This window comes from Mangifera indica, chromosome 1 (assembly GCF_011075055.1).
Source record: "Mangifera indica cultivar Alphonso chromosome 1, CATAS_Mindica_2.1, whole genome shotgun sequence".
Classification (NCBI taxonomy): Eukaryota; Viridiplantae; Streptophyta; class Magnoliopsida; order Sapindales; family Anacardiaceae; genus Mangifera; species Mangifera indica.
The window spans coordinates 712,511-726,305 of record NC_058137.1 but is presented as its reverse complement, the minus strand read 5'-3'; the positions used below and the strand labels follow the sequence as shown (position 1 = coordinate 726,305).

Sequence of the window (13,795 nt, the reverse complement as noted above, 5' to 3'; positions counted from 1 at the left end):
GGCAGAGCTTCTTTCGGTTCAATTAAAGTTCATTGTTTTTAAGTGTCATACAAGCTGTAATTCTAGTTAAGAAAATATTCCCTTCAAAACTTTCAATTATTATAACATTGGCATAAATACATGGAGAGGTTTCATATGGGTTTATATAAGCAACTATAAATACATTTCATTTTGTTTTGATCAGTAATCTTTCATTAAGTACATTCACCAGATTCTATCCATTTGTTAATTAGAGAGGTCGTAAGCTTAAAATCCCACCAACAAAGAGTATATCAAATCGTAAATGTGATTTAAGGTAAGCGAGTGAAAGTAATGAGATTGTGATGAACACGACAATATTTTTAAAATGGTTTTACGTCTATTATATTGTTAATTCTGTCCTTAGGGATTTTAATGGAGTATTAATATGAGTTACGAAAAAGCTCTTTTCTTATCTTTGTACATTAAATCTAGACTTTTAATAATATTCATTCCGTAATAATAGGAGAAAATGATTGTAATCAAAGTATCCTATTTCAATTTTAATTGTTGATAATCATAGTTGTGGACCAAGCTCAAGGTGGGTTATGTCTCATTTCTTTAATTAGTTTAGGAGTGAATTTAAATCAAATTAAAACTCTAATATAACAGTTTAATTTGAGTTTGAGGGCTTGTCCTATTGCCCGCAATCGAAATGTGGAATAACTTTAAGAATTTACTTTGTTCTTTATTATTCCCTTAGTGAATTTTATCATCAACATAATCAAACTAATATTTATATATATTTCCCTCTATATTATACATTCTCATGAATATTTCAAACTATGTATTAAATTATATATTGAGTATTTAATTTTCTATATCGTATGTATAATACATCTTGAAAAAAATAATAAAAAAATTATATATACCACATTATCATCTTAAAAAAAAAACACTTACAATATTTAAATTTTTTATATATATTTTATCACGTCATCACTTTTTCAAAAAATTGTAACAATTTATATTATTAATATTTATTATATCGTATGATATGTTAATCATATTATACTAAATTTTGATACACCTTAAAATATGTATTATTTTTTATTAGTATTATATTATCACATAGGATCTAATAGAGAAATAGCCTCATTCGATATAATTAACAAGACAGAATGACCCTAGTTATTTTGCATAATAATTCTCATGAGAGTATGTACGTATTATCCTAAATGCCTACAAACTCTATTAATTGATTCAATTATTGGCCATTGTAGGTGGCTTCTTCGACCTAATAGTCATACGTACACTTGTTTAATAGATTTTTACAAGATCGCATTTAAGTTGCAAACTTGGTTTTGTAGGTATATGCTGGTATAAATTTTGATTGGTCATCATCATTCTGGAGATAATATCTCTTCCTAGCAAATGTAGGGGGTGCTTTACTCAAATCCATTGATCGGCTTGAACAAACCAAACTCATGTTTACTATTATGACTACATTGTTTACTTTACCGACAACAGTTTTTATCTTTTTACAACATTTGAACAATACTATACACTAGTATGAATAAACTCAAACTCAAACATAATATTATGAATTAAGCCGACCTTGGGTTTAACTTGACTAGAATTGAATCCTCTCCTCATTGAATGTCCTGACTTTGAGTGGCTATGAATAGATTTATTGTACCAGAAGTTCAAGGGTGTAGGAAGTAATCATTTGTCAAAAAGTTTAAATGGCGATAATCATAAGATTAAAAGGGTTTGAATTGAATTGAATGGCAGGAATTAATGGGTTTGGTTTGATAATTCAGGTGTCTTAAAGAAGTGAAAGAATGAAGCCGATTAAATAGGTGAGACAAAGGCAAAGTTTTTGCTTCTGCTCATTGCCTTTACCGATGAGAAAGTGACTTGTTTATCTAAAGCCATTGAAGCAAACCTATTGTTGTCTAATATGACATGTTGAAAATGAATATCTATATCCAATTTTAAATATCTAATAAGGTAATCAAATAATTTATCACTATCTAATTGAATTTCTTAAATTTAAATGCACATAGTTTTATTACACATAAAAGAGAGTCAGTTTCTAATTAATTAAAAGAGACACATATTTTGCTGCTCAATTGGTAACATTCTTACCATTTTCAAAAGAATATACTTTATAAATATGCCAACGAGACCCTCTCGAGATGTGATCTACTTTTTGCTATAATTCTCAATCAACTTTATGAATATGTCCTTATGCAAGGTTACGTTCCTCATTAATTTTAGGTTATAAAATACAAAAAAATATAACAAATTTATATAGGAATTTCTGCTAGCGAGACCCTTATAGAGGGACTCTGCTCATTTCCTCTTTGATCGTGGGGTTATGTCTTGCAATAATTCCCAACCAACCTTGCGAATATGTCTTTTAAACATGAAATCGGACTTCAACAAAAGTCTGCCTTTCTTTGGTTCTATCTTTATTGTATCACCGAAAATTGTTTATATTGCATATGTTTAGCTATACATAATTTCATATTGATGAGACATAAACCTAATTAATCAATGAAAAGAGTGAAAGAAAATTGATAAAGAATTTTCATTAATAGTACAAGCTAAAGAGAAAACAAAACAAAACAAAAGTTGTCTGAACTAACGAGGTTACAGGGACTATACATGAACTAACAATAACAATTCATTAAGGTGTGGAATTTTGTATGGAATTAAAGTATCAAATTCAACTATACACCCTCATAAATAGATTTAATGTATAAACTAACGTATTATTATATTTCCGTATTGAAATGAAATAACTTGGTGGTGGGTTCCTGAATTAATCTTCCAAAGTCCACTAGCTTAGTGGTCAGATTCCATCCTAAAAGGGCAATCGAACACCGCCAAATGGGTTCTTCATCTTAAAAAATTGTTCTGTTGATTGAGAAGTTCGTTGGCAAGTAGCTTTTATTTAATAAAAAGCATGGGGAGGCAAAAAGTTCTTATCTTGAACAACAAATTACAACCCACAGCTACAAAAATATTCAGACTTTTATGTGGTATTTATTGCTTTCAAGTTAACTATTTCTCATGAGGGAAAAGAGAATTTCGGTTATGTCAATAATATCTGTCTACTCTTTAGAAATCTTTATATCAAGTTGTGGATTTTGAAATCTTTATATCAAGTTGTGAATTTTTAACCATTTTTCTTCAAAGGGTTCCACATACATAAATAGAGAAGTAAGGTGATCTTCATCTTACTTTTTTCAGTTTAAATAGTGTAAAGTCAAGAATTGCGAGCTCGAAATGTCTAGATATAAATCGCCCTATTGGTTTGGTTGGTTTGCATTGATTCAGTCAAGCAAAGTCTTCACTAGGCCGTTGGCTCCACTCCTTCAGCTCCGTCCATTCTCAGCAGCCGAAGCCATAAATAGCAGCTCAGGCTTCTGGTTTGTCTAGATTTTCTAGAGCAAATAATATTCAATACAACACGACACATGAAAAAGCATATTCGGGTTAAATATTTTTACACAAATTCTAATTTAGATTAACATGTTTGCGAATTGGGTTGTATTTTGGTTGATCCTTAATTCATAATCCAAGCGTAACTTCTATATTAGTTTTATGTTGAAATGAGTCAAGTTTGATCAACTCAAGTCATGCATAAATGAAAAGAATGTAAAATGTATTATTTTGGATCAAAACAAGTTAAATGAGTCAAGCAAATAAAACAGGTTATGTTTTGACACGACAAGACTCATATGTTAATCAAGTTAACATGGATTATATTAAATGTTTTTGATACAATTCTAATTTAGATCATATTCATATTGAGGATCTTTTGATCCAAAACACAAAATAACATAACACAAACACGAATTGAGAACACAAACTACCAGCTCTATTAAATTCTTTATAATAGTAAATGAAGCTCTTTTTCTTCTTTAACCTAATTATAACATTAGAAGATCAATTTATAGCCAACAATGTTAATTAGAAAATCATTGAAGTAAGACTATATATGTTTATAATAAATACCAATTTGACATGTCGTCATATCATTAAATATTACTTTATTTTTAATTTAAAATTATTCAATTACTTGATAACACACAATTATTAATATTCGAATTGGCTTTCATTATAAATGTACATAGGCTTTTGAAAATGTTTTTTCCTAATTGAATTTAGCTGTAATTGTGCATTAAATGAATATATCACTTAACAAGTTTTTTACTATAAAGTGTATTTCCTATTGTTATCATTAATGGTGGATCAATTTGTTGATCTGTTTACTAATTAAGTTAATTAATTATATAAAGATTTCATCAGTAGATTATTTTCTTGTTACATTGAGTGTATGATTTGTCAAAAATACTGAAGCAAGAAGACTTCTGCTTATAGTGGACAAAGATTGAAGGTGAAATTAATCAGCTGGCTGATTTGTTAGACATAGATATTTAGGAATAATACATAGCTTATTATGTATTTAATCAAAATTTAGTATGCTGTAATTGTGCCTTATTTCTAAATATTGGTGATTAGTACGAAAATAGAAGAAATACATTATGGGTATTAGCAATTATAGAACATATTATGTACCAATTATTAAATATAGCTAGCTAAGGTTTGATTCGAATTGGATTCGAACGATCCCAAAATGAGCTAACGTCAAACGAGCTCAAGCTCAAGTTGCTCGTTAAGCTCTTGAGCTAAAAATTTTGATATAAAATAACGTCATTTTGACTAATATGTATTAAAACGACATCATTTTTATAAGAAGTTAGTTAAAGCTCGAGGTCAAGCTTGAAACGAGTCGAGCTCAAACTTATTTACAGCAAGCTTAATAAGTCTGAGCTCAAGCTCGAACTCAATTAATATAAATTAAGCCGAGTGTGAGCTCAACTCAGTTCGAATCCAATCATGTAGCTAGTAATCAATAATTGATACTAAAATTTTGACATGGTTGATGACTTGATGGTGTATTTTTCTTTAGAAAATGAAAACTTATTGTCTCCGGCTATCTCACAAGACGTCTTTCAAATATAAAATTGTAAGAACAATAAAGTTCAAAGCATATAATACTTTATAATTTTAAGCAACCATATAAGTAATAATACACCAGATTTCATCAAAATTTTGAAGTTAAAAAAAATAGGTTAACAAAATTGGTAAAATATTAAAACTTTTAAACAGAAATTCTAAATTTGAGTCTCTATCACATTTGTGAAACTCTTTAATTAATTACTTATAAAAAAAAGAGATCGAGTCAACATTAATGATGATCATGTTTGTTGGGATAATGTCAAACGGTCTCCCCAAACTTCTCAATTGGGGGTTGTGTTAATGTTAAAAGTTCTACATCAAAAAGTTGAGCCTCCCTGAACCCTTTGATTGGGATTGTATTAATGTCAAAAATTTCATATCCAACAAAAGTTAAGTGCCTTAAACAATATAAATGTTGACGGCTATATATATTGATGCCAAAAATTGTACTTTGAACAAGAGTTAAAAGTCTTGAATTAATATAAACCCATTATTGACGTGCAAAATTTCATTTCAAACCAGAGTTGAGAGTTAACATAAATGTCAAGAAGTTGTATTGATATAAAAAAATTTCGCATCAAACTTGAACGGGGAGTCTTTGGTAAGTACAAATCTATTATTTAACAAAGTCTAAAATAAACAATACCTCCCTTTTAATTGGTGGGCTATGTGCCGATTGAACACTTATCATATATAATAAACATAAACATGTCAGGATATTGAATTAACGAGGTTTTGGATCTAATAACCAAGACGGTAATCTCATAATGGCTAGCTTGGCGTGGCCGGCGTCCGTAAACTAAAAAGTAGGCTAATTGAATGAATTGTAGGTGTTGCTATCGACTTCCAACTACTTGGACCCTCTTCACAACTGCCCTAATTTATACGTCAAAATATTTAAAAGAAAAAAAAAAAAACAAAAGTCTTCCCTATCGTAAATCCACCATGCAATATTGTTTAAAAGCTCGACTTCATCTGTGTTTCTCTCAGAAACTTAACTTCCCTAGCATGGTCATGGGAGCTCTTCGCCATTTTGAGCCAATCTCCAAATGCAGCACCGAGGGAAGGTCTAACCAGACTGTGGCTGCAGATCTAGATGGCACCCTTCTTGTGTCAAGAAGCGCCTTTCCTTATTTCTTTCTTGTTGCTCTTGAAGCTGGAAGCATGTTAAGAGCATTAATACTTCTAGCGTCAGTTCCATTTTTTTATTTCATCTATTTGTTCTTATCTGAATCGGCAGCCATCAATATGTTTATTTTCATTGCCTTTGCGGGGTTGAAAATTGGAGACATTGAGCTTGTTTCCAGGTCTGTTCTTCCCAAGTTTTATGCTGAAGATGTTCATCCTCAAACTTGGAAGGTGTTCAACTCCTTTGGAAAGCGTTACATAATCACCGCCAATCCGAGGATCATGGTGGAGCCATTTGCCAGGGCCTTTGTGGGGGCAGATAAAATTTATAGGGACAGAATTACGGGTTTCGAAATCTGGTAGAGCTACTGGGTTTCGAAGTTGTGATATGTAGATTTTGAGTTTTAACGTGATTAGAAGGCATTGCATTCTCTATTTCATTTACATTTTCGTAAATTTCTACGAGTCCTTGGGATAATAGCACACAGAAGATTTACATGGAAACCTTAAATCTGAAAGGAAAAAAAACAACTATAAGCAAATAGGACAAATAAAATGATGAGTACTATCAAGAATTGTGGCTGGATTCAAGGTTTGGTTCCTTATAGAGTTTGTCTTGTTTTTTTTTTTTTTTTTTTAAAGGCTAAATGACTTATATCCACCCAGGTTTACTGTTTTCTCAAATTTTCACTAACTACTTTTTAAAAACATAAATATTTATCTATCAATTGTTAATATTAATAAAATTTATTTATTTTAAAATTATATTTTATTTTTAAAATTTTAAAAACTAATAATTTCTCCTCACCTAAAAATTTAAAAAGTTATATTTTTCTCCTACTAGGGTTTACAATTTCTTTCTTTGCTTCTCCAATGATTGGAGTCGGTTGATATCCTCTTAAGCCCATCATTTTTATTTGTCATCGATAACCCTGATCAAAGAAAGACAAAAAATTGCGAATCGACTAATAGTATAACACATCAATGAAGGCCATTGACTGACGATTCGACCATGATTCAATTGGATTCAGAAGTGGGAATTGCAAACCCTAAAAGGGGGAAAATGTAACTTTTTAAACTTTTGGATAGAAAAAATTATTAGATTTTTAAGGTTTACAGTAAAAATAAAATAACATTTTAGTTTTTTTTAATATTACTGATTAAATGAGGATATTATTTTTAAAACTAAAGAATTTTATTAATTTTAATAGTTTACTGATAGATATTTGAATTTTTGAAAAATTAACAAATAGGTGTTTGAGAAAAAGAAGAAACCTTTGGGTGGGAATAAGTCCTTTGGCCTTTTTTGTAAGGAAATTTTATCAATCCAAGGAATTTTAGTAATGTTTTTCCTAATAGGAATTTTATAAACATATAGGAAATTGTGAATCTAGAAATTAATACGAAAGAATAATATGTGAGTACATTTTTGGGATGTACATTGCTAATAATATTTCCTAATAGAAATTTCATAACTATAGAATATTGAAAATGAAGTAACAGAAACAGAGACAAATACCTTTTAAAAGTATATGAGTATTAGAATATCTTTTAAGATATAATTAATTTGGGAAACAGTAATCTTGTATCTTTGCAATGTATTCTTATTTTATCTGTTTATATAGGGGTGTTTAACTAAAACAAGTCAATTAAAAAATTAAATAAAAATATTAATAAAGTGGGCTGACCCTTTGAAATTAGGATAAAATCTAGTTAATTGAAATTTTAATTTGGATGGTTAATATTTTCGGCTTGATTCAAAATTATTTAATCTCTAAATCGGTTTTGTATAAGTTTATGAATTTTTTCGAATTAAAAATTCTATTTGGTTTGAGATAATGCAAAACTGATTTGGTTATTTAATTTTGAACACCCTATGTAGATATAAATAGATTATATGGAAGCACAATTAAAATCTTGCCTTTTATATGACTAGTGATTTCTCCTATGATTTTAATACCATAAGAAAATCAAGGTGTTTCCTTTAATTAATTCTTTTTACCGTCCAGCCAGGTTTTGGGCCGACATTTGGCCCAAATTACTCAAAAGAGATGTGACCCATGAAATGTGGAGTGTGTACTTAGAAACATATCGCATTTGCTTGTGGAGTGTGTAGTTCAAACGGATTGAATTTGGGACGATATTTGGCCCAAATTCTCAAACAGGCTCACTTTGAATTCATCCTTTTAATGATTAATTTTTTTTAATAAACGGATTGAGGGAAACCGATGTAATTCATAAATGTAAGAGAGGCAAGTATTAAATATAAAGGAGGATTTTATAGACTTATCCTGAGCTGGTTTCCTATTAATAAACTGTACTTACAAATTTGGAGATTGTTGCATAGGGCTGGCTCAGCTAAAAAATCAGCTCCATTTGATTCAAATTTATTTACTTCAAATATGAATCGAATTTGAGTTAAGAGGTTTCGCTCATTTTAAAATTGAATCGATTTGACTCATGAGCTAAATAAATAACTCTATTTAGTTCAAATTTGACTCGTGGTTCGATTTAAATTATATTAAATGACATTGTTTTATCAATAAGTTATAAATTTAAATCATTAATTTAAGTTATATATATAAGTTATAAATTTAACTCAAACTCAAACCATTCTTAATACTAGTTTGATAAATTTAAACTAAACTATTTATTATTCAAATCAAATTCTAATCAAAATATTCTATTTGTATCCACACCTACTTTTGTAGCAAAGTGTGGACGTTAATTCTTGTTTTGGATACAATTACAAGAAATCAAAATTCTTCCCTAATATATAATTATATAGGGGCCAAACGACTATGTCCCACCCAAGGTATGCTGCAATCTCAAGTTTCTACCATTTAACTATAAAAACACCAAACACCCACCCATGAGCAGTTAAAATTAACGGTGGTAAGGGTAAAATCGTTATTTTCTCTATAATATTAAAAATAAACTAAAATAGAATCTACTTTTGCCCCCCTAAACTTTAAAAACTAAAATTTTTCCCCAGCCTAAGTTTTAAAAAATCGCAGTTTCACCCTAGGGTTTCGTTTTGAAATCTCCGGTGACATCTCCGGCTCCATTGTCGACGGCCTCTCCCTCCCGAAGCATCCTCTCCTTCCGGTGATCTCTTTCCTCCCATTTGGACTCCCGATCGACGATGGAGAAACCGTGGAAGATGAAGAACTTCGTCGGGGAAGACGAATCCAGTCGTCGTCGTCTGGGAAGACGATCGTCTTCCTAGACGAAGACGAGACTACTCGTCGTCCTCTAGGAAGACGAGACTACTCGTCGTCTTCTAAGAAGACGAGTCATCTTCATCTGGGAAGACGATTTCTCTTCCTAGATGACGTCTCTCTGTGCCGGATGGGTTGGGGTGGAGTTGAGGGGGGCCGTCGGTGGAAGAGAAACCATCGAGAGGAGGAGATGGCCGGCGATGACATCGGAGAAAGTGAAAGGGTTTGGAAACTAAACCCTAGGGGGGGAAATGCAATCTTTTCAAACTTAGTTTAAGGAAAAAATGTTAGCTTTTAAACTTTTAAGGGGGAAAATGAGATTAAATTTTTAAGGGTTAGAGTTTCGTTAAATTTAACCGGCCATGGGTGGATGTTTAGTGTTTTCATAGTTAAAGGGTGGAAACTTGAGATTGCAGCATACCTTGGGTGGGAAATAGTCGTTTGGCCTTATATAGGTAGGCTCAGCAAGGAGAAAACTTTGGCGTTTTTATTCGTTTTCAGATCAAGTACACTTGTGACCCCACATTTTGTTTGAAATATTAGAGAGGCAGCGCAAAGGCAAAGCAACTACACATTATAAAATGCAGCAGGCAAACCATAGCAATTTATACAAGAAAATGGTAAAAGTTATGTAATGTCAGACGAATAATTATATAATTAATAAAGGCCAAATGACTATTCCCCAACCAAAGGTTTGATACAAACTCAATTTTTTATTTGTTAATATTTTAAAATTTAAATATTTATCCATCTATTAAATTTTATTATTATTATTAAAGATAAAATCGTTATTTAAAAATTTTATTTAAATTTAAATTTTTATAATTACCCTTAGGTTTTAAAATTTTATTTTGCCCTGTAACCTTGTATTTTCCAAGTTTAAAAAATGACTTTCCCTCTCCCCCTCTCCCCCCAAATTTGGGGTTTCAACTCATATTTTTCCCATCTAAGATGCCCCCTGTTTTTTGAAAAATCACAGCTTTATCCCTCTTCAATTTTAGTTTTTGATCGTTGTTGATATCTTTCTCTTTTGTCATTGACATGCTTCTCTTTTGAGATCAAGCTGTCGACGTCCTTTTCCTTCTCATCAGAGCAAAATGGGATCGAAATCAAATGAGAGATCCTGCTCGATTTTGACCCAATTTTGTGTTGACAGGAGCACTAGGAAGGAAGGTTGACGCCTGCAAAGTGGAGTACACTGGACCTACTCGATCTCAGTGGATGGCGCCTGCAAGAAACCAAGAAGGAGGTGCTCAACGACCACACAAAGGAGAAGAAAAATCACGTTTGGAGGTCACTGGGAAGGAGTGAGCTCGCTGGAGATTGGTACTAGGTCTGACGACCGCTTGACCTTTGGTAGATTGGTGGTAAAAGACTAAAGGGAAGACATCGAAAATGCAGCAACGATTGGAATAAGAGATCAGGGTGTGCGCCGATAATATTTCAAAATCTCGAGGCGGCAGTAGGCAGAGAGAAAAATATGTGGGGGGTTTTAAAAATTTGCCAAGGAAAGATTAGAATCTTTGGGGAAAAAGGTAATATAGGGGAAAAACGTTTTTTAAAACTTAAAGAATAATTTTAAAATATGAGTTTAAATAAAATTTTTAGATAACAGTTTTACTCGTAAAATTTAATAGATAAATGGGTTTTTAGATTTTAAAAAATTAGAGAGTGGAAAGTTCAGTTTGCATCAAACCTTAGGTGGGAAATAGTCATTTGGCCATTAAGAAACAACAAACATTAAACGTGCAAAGCCAGGACACTTGTGCAACAGAATGTTTAAAACCATTTTTATAGCTTGTATATTAATTGATTCCTAAACTTGAAAGATACTCAACTCAAACCATAAGTAGAGATAAGAGAAGATTATTAAACATAGCACAACTTACAAATAGATTTTAGGCAAGTAGATGCAGGTGTAGAATTTTAAAGCAAAGCAGCCAGAATCCCTTCGACAAGGCTACCAACCTTCTGTGGACTCATATTGTATTGCCAGGATGATCTTTCTTAAGACAACACAACCAAAACAAACCAAAAACCAAAAACAAACAAAAAACATATTTAAAAAAAGAAATAAAAAGAGAAGAAAAGAAAATATATATATTGCACCCAAATATGTGAAATCACTATTCCTATACGTGAAACTTGCTCTGATGGATTATTGCACCCAAATATGTACTGAAAAGTTTCTCAAAAGAGTATCTAATATATGCATCGTCGAAAAACATGTGGTGTTGTTTGTTTTAAACTTGTTTAGTCATCACTTTATGTGATTCTTGTTAATGAATAATATTTTCGAATGATAATATTATTCTAATTAATTAATAAAATAAAACTTATAAAAAATATTATGAAGATATGGGATTGATCTCGATGATTTTAAAAATATATATATTTTTCATTTCTTTTCTTCTCTTTGAAAGATGAAAGTTTTGAGGAAGATGGTTCCTCCAAGATAAGTCCGAAAGTTGCGTGTAGACAATTAAAATGATGAGTACTATAAAGGATTGTGACTGGATTCCAGTTTTGGTTTCCCTGTAAGGTTTGAGTTTGTATTTTTTTAAACGAAATTTTATCTATACAAGAAATATTAGTAATGTATTTCCTAACAGGAATTTTATAAATATATAGAAAATTGTAAAATCACTCATAATATGAAATAATAAGGTAAATGATATTATTAGAATAAAAATTAAATTTGTTAAAAAAATAAAATCACTCAGAATTTATCAAAAAGTTTAGGTAAAAAATTCCGTACCTATTTTAATTAATTTATTGACTAGAATTACACAATTAAAAGCCTAACCCAATGCTCATCAATATAATTGTGTGATTCTGGTCAATTAAACAAGATTATAGGACATAGAGAGTATACACTTAAATTAGTTGATTAGCCAATCAGACAACATCTTCATCACTTCCACCAACTCGGCCTTCTGAACTACCCAAATAATTGCTTACATCGGGACCTAACAACTTAAATCTGCTCAAAATATTTCAGGTTCAGAAAATTGAGACGCCTAAGTTCAATCATTAGATCAAATCATCATATCAATCAGAGTTAAAACAACACAAACTTGGGGAGGTTCCTTTCCTTCTTCCTCTTCTCTTTTATGACTTTTTAATAATATTTTCCATCAAACATTCTAAGCCCGTTGATGGTTTTTTTTCTCTCTACCAACTCGAGACCGAAACGGACAGCAGGTGAAGAGTCATTGGTGGCCAAAGAATCATTGGTGACCAAATAGATTGGTCATGTGAACCTCACACAATTGAATTCCATAGCCAAAATCCCTTTGAAGATGTGGTCCGCGATTTCTTGCTAAGTGGAATCGGTTTTTTTGTGCACATTACTAGGACTGTATAAGAAGATGGCCAAAGCACTTATTTCCACGCTAAGTTTACTTTTTTCCCAAATTCACACCAATTATCTTTCAAAAGCCCAAATATTTATCCATGAGTTGTCAAAATTAACTGAATAAGTTAATTCTAAAGGTAAAATTATCATTTTACCAGTAATAAATTAAAAATAATAAAATTTTATATCAATTTCTTTTGATTTAGAAAACTAACAATTTCCCATTAGAATTAAGTTTTGAAAAATTACATTTGCCCCTTAGGGTTTCATTTCAACCTATTCTTCTTTAACAATCGGAATCCGATCATGACCAGTTTTCTCTATCGTTGACTTCTCTCTGGTCATGTCTCTCTCTACCATCTTCACCTTTAATGAAGATGTTGTCTTTATCGTTGACAAAGATGCAGATGTCGACAACAAAGACGACAAAGGGAGTCACGATTAGATGAAGGTCGACAGTGGAGAAGAAAGGTCACAACCGGAGGGAGGTCGTTGGAGAAAAATAGGTTAACAATGAAACTTATTAGTTTTTAAGGTTTAGGGAGAAAATGAGATAAATTTTTATTTTTTTAAAATTTTGGGTGGGGCCTAAGAAGATTTATTAAGCTAGTAAAGGTAACATCAAAAACTCTTTTCCGTGAACATCAATATGTAGAAAACAAACAAAAAGGAAAAAGTTCTCTTATCTGTCATAGATAGATTATTTGCATCTCACTGTTTGATTTGTCAAAAAATCTCATAAATTTTGAAGCTCTTTTTTCAGTTTTCCCACCAATGGAAGCAAACTACAAGAAATAAATCAGCATGAATCTCTATTTTGTTGCTTGAAATAAAAAGACTGTTTAAATGTGATTAGAAGGCATTATATTCTCTATCCATTTAGATTTCTCCGAACGATATAGCATCCTCAAGATACTGAAAGAAAAGAAAGAAAAACTCAACCTGGGCACTACTTCATGCAAAATATTGAATATTCATTGCATTAAAAATAATGTGCATGTATTTAAGTACATAAATGAGTATATATTTGATCTGTGTCATCAAATGAGTGAGTGATTTTGAATAAAAAATAAAAAACATTCACGTAACTGCA

At 31.1% G+C, this 13,795-nt stretch overlaps 1 protein-coding gene across 1 annotated transcript; it reads left to right on the top strand.

Moving 5' to 3' along the window:
- The first annotated feature begins 6,003 nt into the window (after positions 1–6,003).
- Positions 6,004–10,655, top strand: LOC123223575 (glycerol-3-phosphate 2-O-acyltransferase 6-like). Its single transcript, XM_044646801.1, has 2 exons — positions 6,004–6,469; positions 10,501–10,655. Exons 1-2 carry the CDS (start codon positions 6,004–6,006, stop codon positions 10,653–10,655), a joined length of 621 nt encoding a protein of 206 aa, XP_044502736.1.
- Positions 10,656–13,795: the final 3,140 nt, after the last annotated feature.